This window comes from Amblyomma mixtum, chromosome 2, assembly GCF_055824585.1.
Source record: "Amblyomma mixtum isolate Tamu chromosome 2, ASM5582458v1, whole genome shotgun sequence".
In the NCBI taxonomy this organism is placed as follows: Eukaryota; Metazoa; Arthropoda; class Arachnida; order Ixodida; family Ixodidae; genus Amblyomma; species Amblyomma mixtum.
This window is the reverse complement of record NC_143013.1, coordinates 4,969,679-4,992,643: the sequence shown is the minus strand read 5'-3', so window position 1 is coordinate 4,992,643 and position 22,965 is coordinate 4,969,679. Positions and strand designations below refer to the sequence as shown.

General features: G+C 45.7%; 1 protein-coding gene across 1 annotated transcript in view; it reads left to right on the top strand.

Annotated features, from left to right (window-relative positions):
* Nucleotides 1-22,965, top strand: part of LOC149358279 (glutamate receptor ionotropic, kainate 2-like) — a 99,892-nt gene that overhangs the window by 32,771 nt on the left and 44,156 nt on the right. Inside the window, exons 3-5 of the mRNA XM_089570309.1 lie at nt 2,743-2,994; nt 7,570-7,802; nt 15,523-15,747. Coding sequence (XP_089426435.1) covers nt 2,743-2,994; nt 7,570-7,802; nt 15,523-15,747 — 710 coding nt within the window. The remainder of the gene's footprint in view (nt 1-2,742; nt 2,995-7,569; nt 7,803-15,522; nt 15,748-22,965) is intronic.

Below are 22,965 nucleotides of genomic sequence, written 5' to 3'. Positions count from 1 at the left end.
AGTATACTTTGATTTAAAACTACCGAGATGAGAACCCGCAATCAGTGGTGTTCCAATTGCAAGATTTTCACTTTTTCAGGAAATTTTTAGGTCGGAAATGGGGCCTTAATTAACAGACTAATACAGGAAAGAAGTGGCCAAGATTGTTCGCATTAAACGGGTGAATTTTTCATTACAACATGGAATATCACTTCGTGCACCATCACAACTAACATGTCCAGGAAGAGGCGTCGAATTCTCCAGAATCTGGTGCTCCACTTTTTTTTTTTTTCGATTTCCGTGGAGACTTAAAGAGAGATTGGTTCCTGGCTACGGCGTCGCTTACTTCTTATTGTAAGGGGCAGGAAATCACGCTTCAACTCATGGAATAAAGCACAATAAAGCACATCTAGAGCACGCAATACATTATGTGCTACGCATAACATAGAGAACACAGCGCGTGCACCAAAAATGCTAACAGTTACCAGAAAATAACTGTATAAATGGTAAATAATGGATAAATAATGAATAAACAAGACAATGAGCGGAAGCATAATGACAAAACAATGAGGTCTCATTCACAGACACGTGAAGGTAATATGCAAAATCTGCTCAGACAACCATTGCAACCACGAGTTATATGCAAGAACCGGAAAGCAAACAGTGTAGAGTGTGGGAAGACAGCCACGAGACAGGAGTCAGGTTGTCAGGTAGTGAATCTAACACATATAGAAAATCAAGTAATGCCGCCGCGGTGGCTCAGTGGCTATGGTGCTCGGCTGCTGACCCAAAAGACGCGGGTTCGATCCCGGCAGCGGCGGCTGGAATTTCTTTGGAGGAGAAATTCTAGAGGCCCGTGTACTGTGCGATGTCAGTGCACGTTAAAGAACCCCAGGTGGTTGAAATTTCCGGAGCCCTCCACTACGGCGTCTCTCATAGCCTTAGTCGCTTTGGGACGTTAAACCCCATAAACCAAAACCAGAAAATCAAGTAATACCTAGAAGTTGCCTAAGACGCTTCTTAGCTCGAGGAAAGGTTTCAGCGGCGTGATTGTTTGTTTTTATGGCGCACGCGTCTAACGCGGACCAATTACCTCTTGAATTTTGACAGTCTTTTTTATCAAAGGTGTTCACGACCCTCTTCAATCGGGCCTTAAAATCCGCCTTCTTTCGGCTATACTTTCACAAGCGATCGAAGGGACACTTCATTCAAAGGGTTTTTTTTTTTTTTTTTTCTCAGAGAGACTCGACCTAAGAAAACCACAAGTAAAAAGGTTAGCCACAACAAATTCCTTCTTTTTTTTTTTTCGCCTGCTCTCCAGACAAGCGTTTGTGCTTCCATTTGAAAAGCAGTACATCAATTATCTAGATTGCTAGTGTCAACACAGAGTGTTTACCAAAAAGATCTTTCGCACGCTAAGGCTCATTGAAATTTTAATTTAATTTCGTCTGTTTTGAGATGAAGCCTTGCTCTGTCATTAAGAAAATTGCTTTTATTGATAAGGAGGGTCCCCTTGAAGCACCAAAGTGATCCGCGTTTCTATTTTGAACATGTCATAAAAGCCGAGACATGAGCTACACGTTTTTAGAGGCCAGCGCTTCTAAAAGAAGCGTCTTCTTCACACAAATACTCTGTACCCTTGTTAATGAAAATAAATGCAATTTTCTGCATGTGATCTGTAAGGCTAAAAGATAGTGAGTGTTTCACAACGACGCAATTATAACGCAACCATTACCAAGTCCCTCGCAACGTGAGACTACTCAAATCAAAAATGGTCCCGTATGAAAGTGTCGCTTATAAATGCTCCAAGCTCTCAAGCCGTTGTCGTTACCTTCTGATCACGCACGATTGCAATGCTGAACACAACCTATAAGAAAGGATCACAAGGAGCCGTCCCTTCGGATTGCCGAACTCTGCAGCAGGGTTCGAAACTTGGAAGGAGGTCAGTTACTTATGTCCCCGACAGTACTCAACAAACAAATGTTGGCTGAGGTTAGAAATTAAGCTAGCGTGGCTCTCGGTGATTATTTGTTCATAATATCCCCCGGCCTACTTCATGCATATTGCTGATAAGATCAGCGTAATCTTAATACGCATTTACGATGGATGATGTCATATGTTAACATTTCGTTACCCGATGATAAAGGGGAAGTTCTATCCTCAGTGAACAGGCATGCAGGATGGCTTGTTACCAAGGTGAACTGTGCTACACGCACGTGTGTCACTAATTCACCTTTCATTCAATCTATAAAAAATAACTACAGTTGTCCATCTTTCACAATACTCTAGAAATCAAAACTGCCCTAGAGTGCATTTCTTTGGAAGTTGAACTTTCTAAAACTAATTTTGTTAGTAGCATGCCATATCCGCTAAACACAGCCTACATTCTTATAAGCGAAACAGATAGAACCCGAAGAATAGCCTTCAAGGCATGGAATATTTAGATGCTCCTCATGAACACCGTCACTGAATATTTGTTCTGCAAGTAAAGAAAAAATCCACTTGCGTTTTATTCGGTAAAAATAAGAAATTTTAAAGCCGTTTCGGTATGCGCAATGCAGGATTGAACCCCGATTGTGCTGACAATGAGTGTTGCATATTTGTGAAGAATGAACATGTTTGAGCTGGATATAAATATTTACTGTACCATAGATCAGTCGGAGCAGTAATTACAAAGGAGCGGCTTTACGCCTTAAATGAAGGCGTTTGAATGTGGTTTGTTGCAATTCACTATCTGCCCTTTTCCCGTGTCTCTGCACGCAGCGTGCCGACTCCTGCAGAGGGGCGTGGGAGCCGTGTTCGGCCCCATGTCGTCGGTGAGCAGCGAGCACGTGAGCGACGTGTGCAACAGCCTCAACGTGCCGCACCTGGAGACCCGGTGGGACCCGGCGCAGGAGCAGTACGACGACTCGCTCAACCTGTTCCCAGACCCTTCAGTGCTGGCCGAGGCCTACGTGGCGCTCATGAGCCACTGGCAGTGGCGATCGGTGGCCATCATATACGAAGAGGAAGAAGGTACGTTTGTTAAGCCGCTTCGACTTTTCACAGTATTGTTTATGCGTTGTCAGTGGCAACAACCAAAATTGATCAGTGAATGTCACTGACGGTACGAGTTGCATCGATGAATTTTAAGTTTAGGGATTATTTACTAAACCTCGTCGCATTCTTGACGGGCGCCTGAAAGGCAGCGGTCGGAAACAAAACGATATAGTAAAATCAAAAGGTAAGGAGAAGAAAGTCGCCGGGCTAGCTCTCATTTTATTGAAAAGTGACATTCTAATTTTCTTAGGTAGTGCCACTCTGTCAGCAGAATCCTTGTTTCCAAGTTGAGTGGCAGTAGTGCACATCGTGACATTACAGTTACTAAAACGGGCGCCTGTTCCGCCTAAGGTTAGCCGAGGACGAATCGATGGATGTAGTGCACCCTAGATCGTATGCCGCCGAGTAGTTCTCTCATTTGGTTTGGTCACCCAGTGGAAATTTCTTGCACAGCACTAATGTGTTAACACGTGTAAAGGCGCGGGTAAGCCAGCGTGATGGAAAACGACAACAGTGAGGTAGTATCACTGCAATTAGCTTCTTTGCACCAATCGTTCAGCCTGAAAAAAAACTACTGTTGCCCACCTTTCACCACAGTCTTTAAATCAAAACTTCCTTAGTGCGTATTTTTCTTTGCGGAGTTGAACATTTTTGAAGCCAAGCAAAAAGGTCTAGGTCAAGCAGGTGTTTTTGTTTATTGCCTTGCTGAAACAAACTAAAGCAACAAGCATTGAACACTATGGCGATAACGTGAAATATTAAACATCACAATCAGGTTGTTATCAAATATTAGAAAAGAGGCCTTTCTTGTCTACAATGAACGGGAAGTAATGACTTTGCAACTTATGTACAAAAGATGTCGCGCAATGATCGTCAGTATAGCTCGGAGCGATTACACTGTCTCCGGTTAATTGTATGGGCAGTAGACTCTACGGCCCTCTGTGATACATAATCCTCAGGTATCAGCACCACGTGCTGCAAAATTGAATAGTTTGACCTCTGTTCAATCATTGGAATGGAAAGTATAAGAAAGTTTCTTGCACAGCACCTCAAGTGTTACCACATGTAAAGCCACTGGATAAGCTGGCAGAACGGAAGATGTGAACAGCGACATAACTTTCCCCTAATTCACTTCTTTGGCCTAATTAGCAGAAAAAAATGCAATGCAGTTTTAAAAGTTTCCAGGATTGAGAGTTTCTGAATAGTCTTGAAAATGCGTGCTGGATGGCGACAGTTCAGGACTTATGGGCAAGAATGGCCTTCGCTCCTGCATTTGCAAAAGACATTGAAAAGCATTCAGCGTGACTCGCCTTGCACCAACGGACGCCATTTAACATTTATCTCACTGCTGACGCACCGAAAGACTAAATATGAACAGGGGCTTGAAAGCGTTGGCGAGTCAAAAACTCCCACACCAAAGAAGACGATTCATGGCGGAGCTTTGACCTACTGTACCGGGCCTGACAATGAGGGCTTGCACTCTGTTGGTCGAGCAAAATCTCGCACGAATCGGTCTGCTCACGCGGCGTGGTCAAAAATGGCCCGCCGCTCTGAATCGGTAATTCGAGCTAAGAACCCGAAAAAAGTTCAGAGAGTGGAAGAGCCTCCTATTTGACGCCACGCTCCGATGGAACTGAAAAGTCCCGAACAAAACGTAGCTTTCAACATGGAGCACGCAACGCAAAGTTCCAAGCCTTTTTCTGAACAGGCTCGTTGCGTAACCGTTGCCACCGCAAGTTCGCGGCGCGCGTGAAAACCTGCCAAAGGCGGCGCGCTCGCTTATCGGCCCTTGCACAACGCTTCGGAAACTGCTTGTGACGGCTTGAGGGGGCTTTGAGCGCCGCGGCTTTGCGACTCGTCAAAGGCTGCGTTCCGGAAAAAGAGGGGCTTCGCTTTCAGGATGTCTGCGCCGTTTCGAAATGACGGGCAGATGGTGTGGCCGATGTCCGTGCATTGTCCGTGCTCCGTGCCAGCCAATGCCGTTTGGGTATTTATTTCGGACAGTGAATATAGAAAGAAAGGAGACAGGTGAAACTTGGCGCGTGCGGAGTTGAAGGTGGTGACCTTTAGTGGCACCGTAATGCAATTGATACATTAAAGCAGAATACGATGTTGGCTTGGCAGTCTGCAAAATGAAACGATAGCAATTGCGCCCCATCGACTGCGGTAACGAGGATTTTATTTCTACCACGTACTTCACCTTAGGTGTCTTTCAATGAAAAAAAAAATAGATTTTTGAGATAGAAAAGTGCTATTTTCGGAATAGCATTATGAGTGGCGTAACATATCAGAATAAAGCTAGGACGTGCTAACTAGAAGGCTGGCTAACTAGCAGGCTGGCTAACTAATGTTCAGTAGTAAAATTTTTAGCGCTTACTGTTAGTCTTCTTATTTATTAAATAGCATGTAGCCCACTGCAAGAAATATCCATATCACGTATTAGAAGTTCGAAAACGCAGACCCACGCCGCTGTAGCCCAACAAATTTTGGTTATTTCGACGAGTTACGTCCACTGGAGGTGTTGCTTTGTCTGCAAGCTTCATGAAAGCGCATATATTCCGGAGCGATACAGGCAAAATTTGTTCGGATGTAGCGCCGAGGGTAACTTCGTTTCCGATATAAACTGATATATATATATATTACTTATGGTGTGCTACACGCGTCTTAATACATAAGAAAGCTAGCGATAATTGTTAAAAAGTTAACTAGTCATAATTAGTTAACAGCCTACTATTTAGCACTTGGCTGTGTTCTAACTGATCCGCTACATCGCTTACAATGCTCTGTCGAAAATAAACGCTCTTATAGCTCAAGTAGCGTATATTTAAAAATTGCAGGACCCGATTCTACTCTTTTCTGCTTAGAGTGAACGGCAGTGCAAACGAGTGTATTGATATAGAGTCATTCTTGTAAAATGCTACTTTTCAGACACCAGATACACGTCCTTGTGCATAGGGAACTTGTAGTGATTCTTTTGTTTGGGATGACTTAGTGGTGCTAATATCCCATTTGCTTTTGCATGTTGGCTACTGAACGGCGTAAATAATACTTCTGAGAACAGTGAGCTTAGAAGGACGTTCCTTGACACATTCGCGCATAAAGAGTTTTTCATCAGGAATAATAGTTTATTCGATGTTTCCAGCCTCATATGCGCTTCTAAAATAAAAAGGAAAGCACTTGAACTTACCATCCCTCAAGTGCTTATTCTAAGAATAATTTGTGAAAAAATTTCCAACATTTTTGATGTTCTGAACCAACTGCTCCTCATTGCTACTGAAAATTTCTGTTCGGTGTCCCTGTGATAAAACTAGCAAATTGTCGTTTTCAAGAACTGCAAGTAGCCTATTTAGCATAGACCAAGATCTAAATTTAGTCGACCAAAAATAGCGATTTATGCCTGCAACTTTGCTTCTTCTTCTTTCAAGAATTTGAATAGTAGTCAGGTCACAGACTGTGCATAGGCTGTCTATTGGTCTGTGTAAGGAAGTTTTTTTCAAGGACCCACTAATAGCAGACAGTTCACAGATTGTGTATAGGCTGTCTATTAGTCTTTCTAAGAAAGTTTTCTCAAGGCGCTACTAATAGTAGACAGTTCACAGATTGTGTATAGGCTGTCTATTTGTCTGTTTACGGAAGTTTATTCAAGGACCCACTAATAGCAGACAGTTCACAGATTGTGTATAGGCTGTCTATTAGTCTGTCTAAGGAAGTTTTTTCAAGGCACTACTAATAGTAGACAGTTCACAGATTGTGTATAAGCTGTCTTTTAGTCTGTCTAAAGAAGCGTTGTTTCAAGGACCCAGTTCACAGATTGTGTATAGGCTGTCTACTGGTCTAAGAAATTTTTTCAAAGACCCACTAATAGTAGACAGTTCACAGATTGTGTATAGGATGTCTATTGGTCTGTCTAAGAAGTTTTTTCAAGGACCCACTAATAGTAGACAGTTCACAGATTGTCTATGGGCTATTGGTCTGTCTAAGAAGTTTTTTCAAGGACCCACTGATAGTAGACAGTTCACAGATTATGTATAGGCTGTCTACTGGTCTGTCTAAGAAGTTTTTTCAAAGACCCACTAGTAGTGGACAGTTCACAGACTGTGTATAAGCTGTCTATTGGTCTGTCTAAGAAGTGTTTTCAAGGACCCACTAATAGTAAACAGTTTACAGATTGTCTATAGGCTGTCTATTGGTCTGTCTAAGAAGTTTCTTCAAGGACCCACTAATAGTAGATAGTTTACAGAATGTGTACAGGCTGTCGATTCGTCTGTCTAAGAAGTTTTTTCAAGAACCCACTACTAGTAAACAGTTTACAGATTGTCTATAGGCTGTCTATTCGTCTGTCTAAGAAGTTTTTTCAAGGACCCACTAATAGTAGACAGTTCACAGATTGTGTATAGGCTGTGTATTGGTCTGTCTAAGAAGTTTTTTCAAGGACCCACTGATAGTAGACAGTTCCCAGATTGTGTACAGGCTGTCTATTGGTCTGTGTAACGAAGTTCTTTCAAAGGCCCCCTTGCTTCGCCCACCCGATCTGCGGTGGCGTTCGTGCAGAAGTGGCCGAGATGAAGGGCCTGCTTGAGGAGCTCCGCGAGGCGGACATCGACGCGGACCACTACGCGCGCAACTCGACGGACTCGTTTCGGGACGTGCTCAAGAGGGTGCGCGAGGACGAGCACACTCACATATTCGTGGCCATCGAGGACGAGGACACCGAGGTATTCCTCAAGCAGGCGCTCCAGATCGAGATGCTGAACGACGACTACGCCTACCTGTTCCGATCCCTGGTGAGTGAGGGGAGAGATGCACACCCGGCCTGTTGTACCCGCTGCGGCCGGGGCTTTGGGAGGACTGCGGCATTAGACGGACGCCGAGAGCAGCTCCGTCTAAATTCTCTTCCTCGCAAAATTCGATAGTCTGGTTCTGTTTGTATTCGCAGGCGTTTTTCGAGGTGGAAAATGTGCCTTAGAGGAGTACGGACACCTAACTTTAGTGGCATGTTTTCTTATTTATTACGATGCGGAAGACGTTACTATGCACACTCTAAACAGAAAGGGGTAAAAAGGGTGTAAAGTTGCCTTCTAGTGCACACCCTTTAAAAAAAAGGATTGCGCTAGAAAACAGCTTACTTCCTTTATATTCCCATATAGGTGTATTCGGGTTTAAAGTGCATGAACAAGCATGCGGTATTCTGCTACGACAGCTATATAATTTATTATCGAATTTTTTTGTCATGTTGTTTAGGTGGCGGTTTCAACAGCCGAACGATGGCTATGACGTCAAAGAGAGGTTTTTAGGTCACGTGAAGCATGGAAAACTGCGATATAATCGCTGCTTCATCTTTTTAATTCACTGCAGTGCTGAAGCCAGCCTTCCTCAAGAGCCGGAATGACAATGTATGTTGTCGTTCCGATTGGCACTGGCATTGATTCCGGTTGGCATTGATTATATCGCAGTTTTTCCATGCCTCACATGACCTATAACCTCTCTTTGATGCCATAGCCACTGCTCGGCTGTTGAAACCGAAACAGCACGAGAAAGAAATCGGACTGTAAATTATTTAGTGGTTTAAGGAGCATACCACGCGGTATTCCGGGTATAATAATGCCTTAGGCCCCATTTCAAACCCTAACTGCTGGGGAATCCCTAACTGCTGGGGAATCTGGAGTTGAAGATGGGAAAATTTCCTTGTCACTAAAATCAACCTCGTAAAGTTTGATGCCGTCGAGAGCACCGATCACAGAGATGACAGCGATTGCTGATTGCTCCTTTGTCCGAATAAATGTGTGGTTTATTCTTTGAAATGGTCAAAGGAGCAAACACTGCTACCCCACCTTTTACGGATGGCACGGAATGTTGAACAGCATTCATAGAATTTTCTCAGTTGAAAATTTCTGCTGGTTCGGGGCTTGAACCAGGGACCACGGCCTGACCAGTGCCGTCGGTCGACCAACCAATCTAGCCACGATAGCTAGCGGATGCCAGGACGAAACAGAGTACTCTTTAGACTGAAATTTAATTGACTGGAATGTCCACTTTCTGGGTTCCCATAAACACATCGAGTTTGAAACCGGCATATTAAACTGTCTTGAGTGACTTGGCTGCAATTGTTCTAATCCTCCGTACAATTATGTCTAGTGTGTCGCTTCGAGACTTTAAAATCCACAAATGACTTTTTTTTTTAAATTATAAGTCAGAACGCTTGCGCCATCACCGCAAGTAGGCGTTGTTAGCAACTCGTGGTGTGGCTAAAACACTACTAGTTGTCAAAAAGTAAAGTAAGGTAAAGTTACTCCTGCTATGTTCGTCTCTGCTTCCTTGCGTCATTTCGTGCGCAAGAACGTTTCGGATTGCACAACGCTGCAAGGCAATCATGATTGCGTGTGTGTCAGCTGCTGCGGCCGGGAAGGAGCGAGATAAAATAGGCCGCGCAGTTTCGTCCGTTCGGGCGTCAGATTTTAATGCGAGATGATTTGACTTCACATCATGCGATGTCGCGATCTCTATTAGTCTCCAAAGTCGCTGATTGGTCGAAACGGTGATGACATCAAAATATCACATGACCACGGCGCAAAAATTAAAAACTGAGATACAAGGGGCTGGCGCGCAACCAGGAAAGGGTGAGACAAGCAGGTTGGAACAGGTTCGCGGAGGACTCACTCAGCGCATGGTTATGTGTGCGCAAATTAAGGTGGAATGACAGTTACAACACCGTGTATATGGTGAAAGAACGGACACAGACGCATAAGCACGTAGTAGTAACGTTGCTTCTAATGCTCCGGCATTCCACTCCTAAGGTGACTTAAGCGTCCCCATAATTTTTTTTCGCTTTCCGCAGAACTCAGTAGCTTAGGTCTCATTTGGCGCTTCCTCGAATATGGTCTGTAGAGCTTTCAAGCCCATCGCCTATTCGCTTAGCAGAATTAAACCTTTGATTTCATTATTAATCCTACTCACAGAAAATTACGCACAGTACGATAAGCTACAACCGTCGTTACTCTTGCCACCGCTAGCTCTATCCACACTCTTTACGGAGAGCCCATAGTAGTTCCGGCTTCGCAGCAGTCCGCCGTGCTGGAACGCGGTTGCCTGAATTTTGAAGGAACTCTTCAGGAACTTTTTTGCTGGAGCACATTATTTTGAAAGTTTTGTTCTCAATAAAACTTTTCGACTGTGATGCCCGTGGCATGTCTCGTGATTTCGAAAAGTCTTGCGCAATCTCACGGGCTTCTTGGCGCATTGCGTAAGCCTATAGCTGCTGGCCTGCGAAACGCGGCAGTAAGACTGCCGGCATGTGAGCTGGTTGGCGTTTGAAATTGCGTCCTACCAAAATCAAAAGTCTCTTCAGGCTGCCCCGGGTAATCGCTTGCATCTCTACGGCGATGCGTTCGTGTGCAAGGTGAATAAAGCCGGAACCCACGCAAAATGGCTTCCCGTGTTTGGCGCGCTGCACCTTGCCGCGTTCCAAGGCACATTTGGGGCAAAGGCGATTAGCATATATAGAGGGCGTCAGCTTCTCATAGTCAAGCCCGGGTATTCGAAGCCAACCGGGCTTCATTGCCTCGAAGATGCATTCCTTTTACGCGATATGCAGCGGCGAGACCATACGGCCTACGCCACTGAGGATTCATATGAGCGGTTAGTCGGCGTTCGACCTCGTCCCAGAGCAGGCGTCATCATTACCATCCAAGTTGAGTCCTCTGCATGAAAAAGGCCGCTCCTCCTCATTTCCAAGACACCCTGTCCAGTGTCATATGTGGTGTTCACCATAACGCATCAAATTTCTTAATCTCATCGCCTTGCCTGAATCTGCGCTGGCCCCGCTACGGTTGTGCCCCCTTTGCCCAAGTCCAGATGGCTCAATGGCTTTGGAGTTCGGCTGGTGATTGCAAGGTCGCAGGATCGAATCTCGGCAGCGGCGGCAGCATTTTAATACAGGAGAAATGCAAAAGCGCCCGTATGGTGTGCAATTTCAGTGCATGTCAAAGAACAAGTGGTGGTCGAAATTAACCAGGAGCACTCCACTAAACTCCACAACCCGCGTACAATGTACCACAACTTCCCCTTCATATCCACGATTTTACCCGTGCTGACCACCTGCTTTAAGTTCTTGACAACGGAAGTGCCAAACAAATCTATTAAGGCGGGAGCCTTTAATGCCTCATCGTTGTGAGCAGCAGTTGTCGACAGAAATGTCACGCTTTTCAATTGGTCGAAACGGTCATGACGTCACAGTGCGCGAATTTCAAACGGAGCCAATTGTACTTTGGCTACTAACCATGCAACCAATTAAAGGGATCGTATAGTGATGCTCCAAGTAAGTGGTACTCAGTTTAGTTTATTGCTTACTTAACCAATTAGCCTAATTAACCTTTCTAGTCAGACCACATAAATAAATAAAACCGAGTAGGAAATTGGTCAAGCTCGGGATTCGAACCCCGGTCTCCGGAGTGCGAGACGAGCACGCTACCACTCCGCCATGCCAGGTCGATGTTCTGGTAAGAACAAAGGCGCGTCTAGTGAATACGGTGTCTTCGTTCACTCTCATCTTCCTCCCTTCCCGTTACGGCGAGGTTTAGGTGTCCACTGAGATATGAGAGCCAGATTCATTTTAAGGCGAAAGCCTTTAATGCCTCATACTGTCGTGACCAAGACGTGTTAGGAAATTTGTCCGCGTTTGTAATTGGTCGAAACGGTCGTGACGTCACTGCGCGAGAATTTTGACGGGTGTCCGCCGAAATATTTGAGACAGTACTGCGCAATTTCCTTTCCTCAAATACAATTTTCGACTGGTGTCCACCGAGATATGTGAGACAGTTACTGCATAATTTTCTTTCATCAAATACAATTTTCATTTTCTTCATTGCGGTCCCTCTTTCTTCGTTCACTCCACTTCCTCCCTTCCTGTGCGGTGCGGTTCAGGTGTCCTACGAGGTGACAGAGAATTACAGCTCCATTTCCTTTCCTCAAAAAGCGTTCCGTTCAAAGGGCAAGGCACCGCGCCGAACGGGTGGTGGCGTTCCATGGACTCCCTGGCAGCGCTACAACACGTTGTCGCGTTCCACTCCTGAAGGCAAAGACTAAACGCCATTAATTGGCAATTAATTAATGCACCAACAGAATGTGAAGTGAACAATCGCGTCGCAGAATGCAACACTCAGGCTTTCGCCTTTCACCACTTTAGCCGCTAAAGTTCCTCGTAATTTTTCTCTCTCTTGATTTCCACGGAGATACATCAATAACTTAAGAAGTTTTTTTCACTTTTAGAATAACTACGGCTTTAAAATGAATCAATACAGGAATAACCTAACAAACCTGCACAGTTTGGCTAATTTAACTACACATATACACGCTTCAGACGCAAGACCGACTGAATACTGGGCTTTCCGTTTTAGCAGGACAAATTACGGAAAGCAAAGGCTAGGCTATCAATTCCCAAGCTTTTGAACCGTATAGAACGTATTAGTTCTACGGAACTAAAAAAAGCTATTTATGCGTTTCATGTTTGTGTTTTTCTATATACTGCTGGAGTAAAGGTTTTCTTCTATGTGGAATGCTTTCACTCTGCAGTGCTTCTTGCAGAGTTACGCATGTAATTTGCTCCTTGATTCTTGCCACTTGCTTTGTATACTTTATCCCATTCGTTGTTTCATATCAGATATGAGAGCGATTGCTTGTTTTCATACAGCACTCATACTACTGCTGTTTCCTTTTCAGAGATTTATGTATAATTCATTTTTGCCTTGGGCGGTTTTTGTTCACTAGGCTGCAAAATATAGTATGACGTGTCTTAAAAGGATTTGCGTCAAGTATGCCTCCTTTCTGGTTTTCCTTGCTATTTTTTTTGCTATCGCCATGCACCCAAATAATTTCGGTGGCTGTCACGGGTGAGCGCTTTGTCAAGCTGCAGAAATCCAGCATTTTCTTTCATCCCTTATCTTCTTGTGAGTACACGAAATAAATGAAATGATATCAGTCTGTCCCTCCCCTAATTCGCGCTGCCGTGTGCGCTGTAAAGAGTAACCTTAAAGGAAGACAACATCGAGGAGCGAATTTCTTCTAACTGCCTTAATCTGAAGAAATTCAGACTGACCACAACAAAACCCGGAACATGATATGTTATGTTACAACGACGCGGGCGCACTTTTCACATCATGAGAAGACGGAGCGGTACGTTTGTGTTAACGTGAATGTGTGAATGGTTGCAGCGAATCAATGCGTCTTGTAATGCGTACTATCAGCATCAAATGAAATGCGAACAGTGGAACGCGTGACCAAAGGTCCATTTTACTCCGCCTGCCTGTTGTCATCAGAGATAGACGCGCTCATCCAGCTTGCGATAGTATTGTTTTTTTTTTACGTTCATTTTCTCCCTTTGCCACTAGAGCGCCTCGTGCATTCTTTCAACCGATCGCAACCTTCGCAGCGTGGTATCACTGGCGGCCACGGTTGTAGACCGCTTAGGTGAACCGGGCGCTCTTACCTCCCTGGCGTTCAACGCTTTGATTTTGCTTCCATCCTCGGCGTGTTATCAGCGTCTGGTTGCGCCGCGAACAGATAAAGGCCGGCCTGTTTTATGAATTAATAAAATAACGAACAACACTTTTCGCGTCGAAATACTCAATATGACCGCCATTGCATTAAAGCAATCCTACCTCAAATACAGCAGTGTAGACATGCACATATGGCAGGAAAGGCATACCTGGTGTCGCCGGCTCTCCAAAATAGCTGACGCTGGTCCCGATGAGTTGAAAAAGTTGACCCTTTAGAGACCATGACGCAGCCCCAGTTCTCCGTAGCTCATAATGCCTGATCTTGTGCAAACACAAGTCTTGCTTTTCTATTCGCTTCCGAGGCCGTTGGCTTCTGCGACAGTATACAACAGTTTCGCAGAACAGTCTCGTGTAGACGACGTGTAACAGTTGACGTGCTGGCCCACAAGTGAAAAGTGTCCTTTACCTCACGAGCCGAAAAGTTGGGTGTGTCTGCTGCAGCGGCCACAATAACTAGGTCTTGATCCTTGCCTGTAACACCCGCTATCTGCGCCCATAGAACAACTTTTTGAAGCGGCCCTCACTACAGAATTCCTGGAAAATTCTAGTAATTGTAGACAGAGGACGACTTGTTTCTTTGTTACTGACGCGTTTCTGCACACTGTGACGGTAAAGAAAAATTATTCGCGCTCTCTTATCGGGCCGCACCCTGACGCATGAATGTACGATGGCATGCTGGGTATTTGAGCTTTTCGGGAGGCGATAAATGTGTGGTGACTACCAAAAACGAGTGACACAGCTACTGTCGCGTTGGGCACCGACCGCGACTGCTCGCGTCGCAGTCAGACGCTGATAACACGCGATGGAAGCGAAATCAAAGCGCTGCAGGCCAGGGAGCTAACAGCACACGCCTCACCCACGTGGGGCAGAGCCAGTGACGCCAGCGAATAACCCGCCCTGAGTAAGTTGAGATCGGTACGCTCCACACAAAACACTTTTTCCGGACTTGCTTAGCAACGCAGGACTAAAGAAAAATACAATTACTGGCAGTTTGTCTTATGGCTGCCAGCGAGGAACACTTGTCCTTGCGGCTAACGGACACGCTTTTGTATCGAAAGCTACATTGGCCACGAACTTGCGATTTCGCTGTGGCGTTGCTCCGAGGATGCACAGAGACCGACCTTGAGACGTTGCCTAGCAGCCGCCGCAGCTGACGGGCGCCGCGCCATCTGGCATGACGTCACACCGCTTGCCTCGTCGTTGTGCTCGCTCTCGGTCTGGCATAGCCGTGCTAAGCCACTACCATTTTTTTTTTTTTTTGAAGAGAATAGGCTCTACGACCTATTCTAGCTTACCGACCGCTTCTTCTTATGCCACGTGGCAAGCCTTAGAGTAAACCGAGCAGACGTGCGAAAGCATGTGTTTGGCCTGATTGGTTTGTTATTTGTGCTTGGGCTGCTGCTATGCTAGGTCTGGCCAAGGTCACACTCTGATTGGCTACAGCTACAGCTGGCGTGACGCTCATCCGAAATTACCCGAGCTTCCTCCCATTGGCGGCAGCTTGCGCGACGCGCCTCTGAACTAACCCGAGCTTAGCCGAGTTGCTTCGAGGCTTCACAGAAGATTTTTCGTTGGGACCGTGTTAAGTAATGCTGGAGCACTTAAACACAGGCTACCAGATGAATTATACTGGAAGTGGTGGCCTTTATGATGGATAAATTGTTTTCTGAAATATTCTTTCGTACCTGTGACGATAATGTAAATTGACTCAGCATTGGGAAGTTCATTGTAAAAAACACAGAGTAAAAATTTATTACTTGTAATGCCATTACTTACTTTACTATTTATTACTTGTAATGCCATAAAAATAAATCGCTGCTGAGCAGTGCCACAAGGCTCTAAAATCAAATAACTTATTAAGGAAAGTTATCGCCGATTAATAAAAGTGCGCAAGAATTGACACAGCTCCGCGACGCTGTCGCAAGCAGTTTTAATTATTTCCGAAATTGCGCAGGATTTCCACATGGCTGATCTGGAGGATTTCATCTACAGCAAGGCCAATATCACGGCGCTGAGAATAGTGGACGTGGACGATGCCGTCGCCGAAGTGCTGGACAAGAAGATTGACGAGCTCGAGGCGGCGAACACGCCTAAGCTCCCTGAGGTTGCCCATGAGGAAGAAGAGGAGGACTACGAAGGAGATGACGACGACCACGTAAAGTTCCCCAGGAAGCTGTCTGTAAGTGTGCAGCAGTTAAGAGTGTACATAGTGCGGTGTAAGTTACGGCTAGCGGCAAATCCATTCTCGTCGTGGGGTCTATGGTCGACAGTGCTAACTAACCCTGTAAACGTATCCGGCGCTGCACATCGTAAAAAAAACATAGCGGAGAAAATAGAGGGCGTTAGGAAAACTGGGGTTGGGCGCCAGCGAAGTGATTAGATGGCTGCGCCGTATATGAGAGAACTTGGCGAGCTATAGCTCGCAAGTATTCAAACGGCTGTGATCGAAATGTTTGTCTTGTTTATGCTATTATCACAAGATATGTTAGATCTACTCTGTTTATTTTTCATTTAGACCCTTGAAGAGATATAAGTGTTGTGGAAACCATTTGTGTGTATTGGTTTTACAAAACATAAAAAGTAGCATAAACAAGGTAGGCGAGAGAGATAAAGAGGAAACAAATAAATAAAGGAAAGACAGGGAGGTCAGCTGAGCTAGTTTAATTGCTTACGCTGCCAAGCAGCGAGGGGGATGAATGAACTCTGATTCTTTTTCCTCTCGCCATAGAACGACAATGTAGGACGTAAGAAGAGCACAGTCTCGACAAGGCAACCGCAGAGGGGAATGCATTCGAAGCCTATAACCAGTCCCTGGAGCCTCTAGGTTCAGCAGCAGGGTTAGACAGACGCCGAGTTGCACTGAGCACAAAGTAACTAAGAATTAGAATAACGATGGTATGCTTGCCTTCTGCCCCTTTCTGCAGCCCTCGAACATTGTGTGCTATAGAATACAGTAGAGAGTCTGCAAGAAAAAAAAAAAAGTTTGACCGGCCTGAAGTAACGTTTCGCAATTGTTCCCTGTGGAGGTCTTCTTACGTCATTTCTTTTCCTTTTTGATTTCAGCTACTGCTGCGATATAGGGAGCCACCCTTGTGATCTATGTTGTACACCAGCGACAAAGAAAAAGAACTTCAGAGCAATGAAAATTTTAGAAAATCCCTTTCTTACATGAGTGCCCTGAAAGAGCGGTAATAGGGTAATATGGGCTCATTGCTTTCGCAGTGTTGCTTCGCAGTGTTGCTTGGCAATAATATTACAGTAATAATTTGATATTGAATGCGGCGCTTTTTTGTTCCTGGTTCTTCTATTTGGTGCATGCGCACTAGAATTGAATACGGATGCGCCGGCAATTTTTTTGTGAAATATATTCGCGGTTTGAAAGGCGAATGACACTTGATGCTCTGCTAAAGAGAGAGAGATAATTTTCAGTCCTTTCGTTCCACGCTTGAACCAAGAACAAAACACACAGGGACCACTGAACGCACGAAAAATTTATGAATGCTGGTTTAGTTTGGTTGGTTTATTGGGGTTTAAGGTCCCAAAGCAACTGAGGCTACGAGAGACGCCGTAGTGAAGGGCTCTGGAAATTTCGACCACCTGGGGTTCTTTAACGTGCACTGGCGTCGCACAGTACACGGGCGTCGCACAGTACACGGGCCTCTAGAATTTCGCCTTCATCGAAATTCAGCCGCCGCGGCCGGGATCGAACCCGCATCTTTCGAGTCAGCAGCCGAGCGCCGTAACCACTGAGCCACCGCGGCGGGGCTTTTATGAATGCGGCTGCAAACTACTTTCTTACGTTGCTGTGGGCCTTGGAAATTACACTACTTTAATTAAATACCAGTATATTTAAAGTTCTACTGTACTGCTTGCGAAGAACAGGATTATAGAATTGTCACCAAATGGGAAACTGTGCTACTAGCAACGCTTACGACTTTTTAGGTGATCTTTGTACTTCCTGTGTGTACACAAGCCGGCTAGGTATAGATAGTCTTAATAATTCATAAAATAAAGCTTTGGTTGCGCCATATTGGCGAGCTTAAAACAAAAGATAATACCGTCGTGGTCCTTATGCCGCCTTGCATCCAGCCAGTGATATGATTACTGAGCATGCATAAACACCTGATGATTACAACGGTGGAAACTGGTAAAAAAATGAGACATTATCAGAACGGGCTGAACACTTTCAAGCTCAGAAGTACACACCACCGAATAGCTGTGGAATTATTGCACATCAAGATCGTCTGGCAAATTATCTAGTATCAAAACATCAAAAAATTAGATATTTATTGACGACAATGAGCCCACACAAGTGTGATGTGGGCCGCGGGCTTATATTGTTGAAGCTTGACGGCAGAAAATTAGGTGGGCGGATGAGATTAAGAAGTTTGCGGGGATATGGTGGCCGCGGCAGGCGAAGGACAGGGTTATTTGGAGATACATGGGAGAGGCCTTTGCCCTGCAGAGGGCGTAGACAGGCTGATGATGATGATGATGACCTACAGCAGACATAAAAGGTACCATCAGGGGCAAAAGTAACAGATACCACCCTCCAAGTTCCGACCCGTGCCACTCTTCGTGGGGGCGCCACCTTCCAAAATACTTCTGGTTTCGAGACCGGTGGAGTGGGCCCGTTTTGACACCAAAAGTGCTTTGGCAAGTGGCGCCCCTACGCAGAGTGGCACGGGCCGGAACTTGGAGGATGGGAGAGGGGTGTTTGTTACTTTTGCTCCAGATGGTACATGAAGTTAAGGAGACCTAGATTTTGTGTCAAGAGGCAATTAGTGTTATTCATGTTTCGCCTTACTACAGTGCAGGAATACATACGTGCTGTTCAATCTTCCAGCATGTTTATCGACATTTTATGCGTAAGACGTACCGCTCAGGCACATCAAAACTATCGCACTCGAAGGGAGAAACTCGGACACTACAGGCACGAACGAGCACGGACTGGAGCACGTACGAGGAAGGCTAGAAATATGTGCTGGAATGCAACTGAGAAGGTTTGCAACGAGATTCCGGTAATTTCGTGAGGGTATTGTGCATTTACAAACGGATAAAATTTATCTCTCGTACAATAGCTTTTGAAATAAATCTTTGCCTTCCTTGTTCTGCTGCACCCTGTGCGATATTAACGCCAGTTTTTAGCAACGCTGTTAATATTAATGCCGCACTGATTGCAGGCTGACTATACATGAGAAAGTGCTCGATTCATAAGCTTCTAGGACGTGCATTAGAGATGACAGTTGACGGAGCAGTTATCTTTCTTAATAAACGTTCTTCAAAATCACTTGGGCGGACGCGGTTGCCACAATGCTCCTATTCTTTGACTCTTTTCTTCTTTCTTTTTTTTAGAGGGGTGAAGACTCTTAAGGGTTTTATTGCGGAAAAAATCGCTTTGGTGGAGCAAAATAATTATTTCTTTAATCTTGTGTAGTTTCACGGTCAAGCACCAATTTTTCACTGAGAGGGCTGTATTTATTTCCGTCTCAAAACTCTCGAACGTTGGAGCAATACTTCTTCTAGCAATGGATGCAAACGTCGAAATAGGCGCAGTGATCATGTGTAACGCCTAAAAAAAAAAAAAAGCTGTTTTGTAACCAAATGAAATGTGTTACTACCGAGTTTCAGAAAGAGAGGAAACGTTAAAAAATATCATTTTTTTCTGGAAGCGAACAAACAGTATGTGCGAAAATGATGTTTCGTAACGCCAACAATTCTTGTTGTAGCGACCGCGTTTCCGGTGTGATTGCGCAACCACATATCATCACGACGGAACTGGCTTTGACGCGACAACAAAAACATATTGCTGATGCGAGAGGCGATAACGGGACGACAGAGATCTATTGTACGTTTCTGCCAACTTTGATGCCGTGGCGGATTTTCGTCTTGTCAGCTTGTATAGTTTTTGATGCTTTGGTACGTGACAAAAAGTCGAGACGTGTCCGCGCAACTGAACAGCAATAATACGTTATATTTGTGCCGTAAACAGGGTTGGAACTTGACACGGCTTTTTTTTTTTCCTCCTACTTTCTAGCGTGTCGGCACACCCGGTGGCTTTCGCTGCGTTGGTTGAAACTGGTGAAATAAGCTGTAGTACGGCTTCTGTATTACGCCTTAAATATATAATATGGTCAGGAGTAATAGAAAGCAAAAAAATCCTGGATCCCTGGATCACAACTAATAAGTACCTGGCTAGCTTCTCGCCAAACAAGCAATACATCCGTACAAACTGCCCGATACTGATCAGTAATTGTCCGATGGAAAACTCGGCTGGTCGCAATAGCTCAGAAAGCATGATACTATTCTCGTTAGGCATATCAAACCCAGTAAACCTGGAGACACGCTTCTAGTTTACACGGCTTCCACCACGGGCCGTGTGCCGCTCCAAGTTCACTATCACAGCGGGAATTTTGAATGCTCGGCATATCCAAATAATTTTCTACGGTCAGACTGCCGCGAGGAAGGAAGAAGAATCGGCCATTCAGTCACGTGGTCTTCGCTACTTGCGGGCTATAGATGGCGCCGGCTTATGAATGTCCAGGAAAGCTGCCCATGGAGAGGCCGAAAAAACAGGAAATATGTTGGTCAGAAATTCTAATTGATTCTCCTTTAATTAAAAGCGTTTCCGCCACTACGCTTCTCTTCTGGGAGCGAAAATCTTTATACACAATTTATCATGGAGATAACCTCGCCTACATATCGACTATAACGTTGATTTCAGAGCAAGACCGCCAGTTGTACATGTAGTTCTAAGTTCATAAGGGATGCAAAAAATAAAACACCGAAGTGACAGTGGAACCATGAATTCTATGTTAGAACAGGCCGTCAAACTCACTGAGGAGCAGAAGCCTGTAGAATGCTTGCATTACGAAGACGATGGGAAAGAGAGAGACCGCGAACGGCAGTAAATTCTCTTTTTTCAATGCATTAACGAATAGGCGGCAGCAACCGTCTTAGTCACAAAAAATGCGCATCTCATGCTCTATCCACACGCAGCCGGAGTGTCTTGTCCAAAGCATGCTTTCATATCCGTGGCCAAGCCGGAATGGAGTCAGCGAGTCCCAGGGTGGACCGTGTTGTTTACGTCGCGACGATACAAACAAAACAAAAAGCGAAGAAATAAAAAAAAAACGAGCACGGGTTGGAAGCGATAACGAAACAAAGACAGGCGAAGAGTCGCTGCAACCCGAAAAAAGGGAAACGGCTCATAAACGACGCGCGGTGTGGAGAGCGTACTTCGGCCTTATCCTAAAGGAGGAGAAACAGAAAAAGAAAAAAAAAAAGATGCGGGCACATTGGGCGATATATTAGCGCCAACATATTGCAGGATCGCGTTGTCAGCTGCCCGCCGTGTCGGTCCTCGTAAAACGCTCGTAAACCGGGATCTGGCTCTCTTTAGCCCCTAATTATTCAGATGCGCCGCCCCCGGTCCTCTTCCTTACCCAGCGCAAGGCCTAGCCGAGTTTTTTGCGCAGTTTCTTGTTTTTGTTTTTATCTCTCTCTCTGATCCATCCACTATATATACCCATATACCCAGCTAGGGTGTCGACGATATCAATGACGTTGGTAAGAGTGGATGATTACGTTGAGTGCGATTTCGAGTAAAAGAGAAAGAGAAGGTATGATCGTCACCGGCGAGACCCGTATATCCAATTTCTCCGAACACAAGGCTCGATCGCTCCAGATTTGTGGGCGTGCGAGCGGGATCATGCTTCGCGGGTCACGGCACGCAATGCAGATGGAAGAAGGAAAAAAAAGGTGGGGGGGGGGGGGGGGGGGTTAGAAGGGCGATGTTGTGGAGGAGTTCCGGATGTTCTGACTAGCACATCAGTGGCCTTTTATCGATTATAAAAGGTGTAATCACATCTTACGCAGATTCATATATGGCGCGTGGTGCGCCTGTGATTAGGACCTCCGAAAATAGTGAGCGGAACGCAGCAGTGAATGATTCTGGCTTCCTCAACGGCAGCGCATAATTGTATGATAATCCGTACCACGTAAACAGTTGCTGTTTATTTTGTCCGCAAGGTTTAGTTCTGTGAATGTGAATATATTCCCCTCATACTGTTCTTGACTTGCTAAAGAAACGTGTTAATGCCCTTTCGAAAGATGGACGGAACAGAAAAATTGCTAGCAATGCTACGGTGGCAGATACAGGTAGGTCAATTGGGGAGGAGGGGATCATTCGCGCAAGCTAAAAGTCACTTCGAGATCAATTGAGCGTTCTAACTAAGACCATCCTTCTAAGCCGGTATACGCGGTATACGCTTTTACTCTGGCCTCGGATTGGTTTATGCCTTCGATTATCTCTTCGACTTTCGCTAACCGAAACACTTAACCTACATTAGATTTGCGTATTTATAAAGTAGTTGGTCGTGCCTCTGACTCGCTTAACTAATCGTCCTCTACGTCATTCTGTGCCGCTCACCCATTGGCTTACTCGCAACTAGCATCTCCAGTCGCTGATCCAACTACTGTCTATTTTTCACTCACTGATGCCGTTGAATTTTTGTCAACCCGGTTGCTAATTTCTTTCTATAGCGTTTTGACTCATCCACTGTTGCCTCTTGTCGTAAACACCGCTGAATCTCACTGGCTCACACCTTGAAAGGCACCCCAAACACTATTTCCGAAAGGGGAGTGTGAGAAAGCGCTGTTTCCCTCTCTGCAAGGTTTTTCCTGTCACCTCTGAATTGCACGCCCAGTTTGTGCAAACCTTCTTTGTCGACGACCTGGTCGTGGCCGGCGCAGTGTCGTACCCCTTTCTGTGACGCCTGCCCCTTCTGTCCCTGTTGGGACTGGGTGTCCGAGCCAAGGAACGGTCGAGGCGACGGTGAGTCAAATGAACTTTATGTACAGTATGTACAAGGGCTTTTACATGATACAAGAGTCAAGAGCACCACGGGCAGGCACACAGAAGAAGGGCGGCCCCGGCGGCGAGCGTAGCTCCGGCGTGATGGCTCTTCTGCTGCCCGTCTGCTGCTCGGGTTCAGCGCGGCTCCGTTTTTATAGCCGCTGGTAACGGTTACGGCAGCCAGCCGTTCAAATCCTGCAATCACTGGCCACCGTTCAAATTAGACCAATGGTCGAGAGCCGGCCAGCGTCGGAGGAGTTCGCACCGACGGAGAGGAGGGGAGGAGGAAGGGTCCGTGTCGGCGCCGCGCTGGCGGGATGAGTCACGCTGCATGTCGCGACTTGTCCGAGAAAGTCTGGGCCTGCTGTGAGCGCCGGCGGGCGCGCAGCGCTGGTTTAGACAGGCCCGCCAGCGAAATGTGGGCTCCGGCACTACATCCCGCTCCTGGTTGCGAGGAGGACACTGAACACCCTCTTCGTACCTGCCCCTCTTTCCGTACCATCCGGGAGAAACTCCTGCTCCGGTGCGGACCGCCCCAGG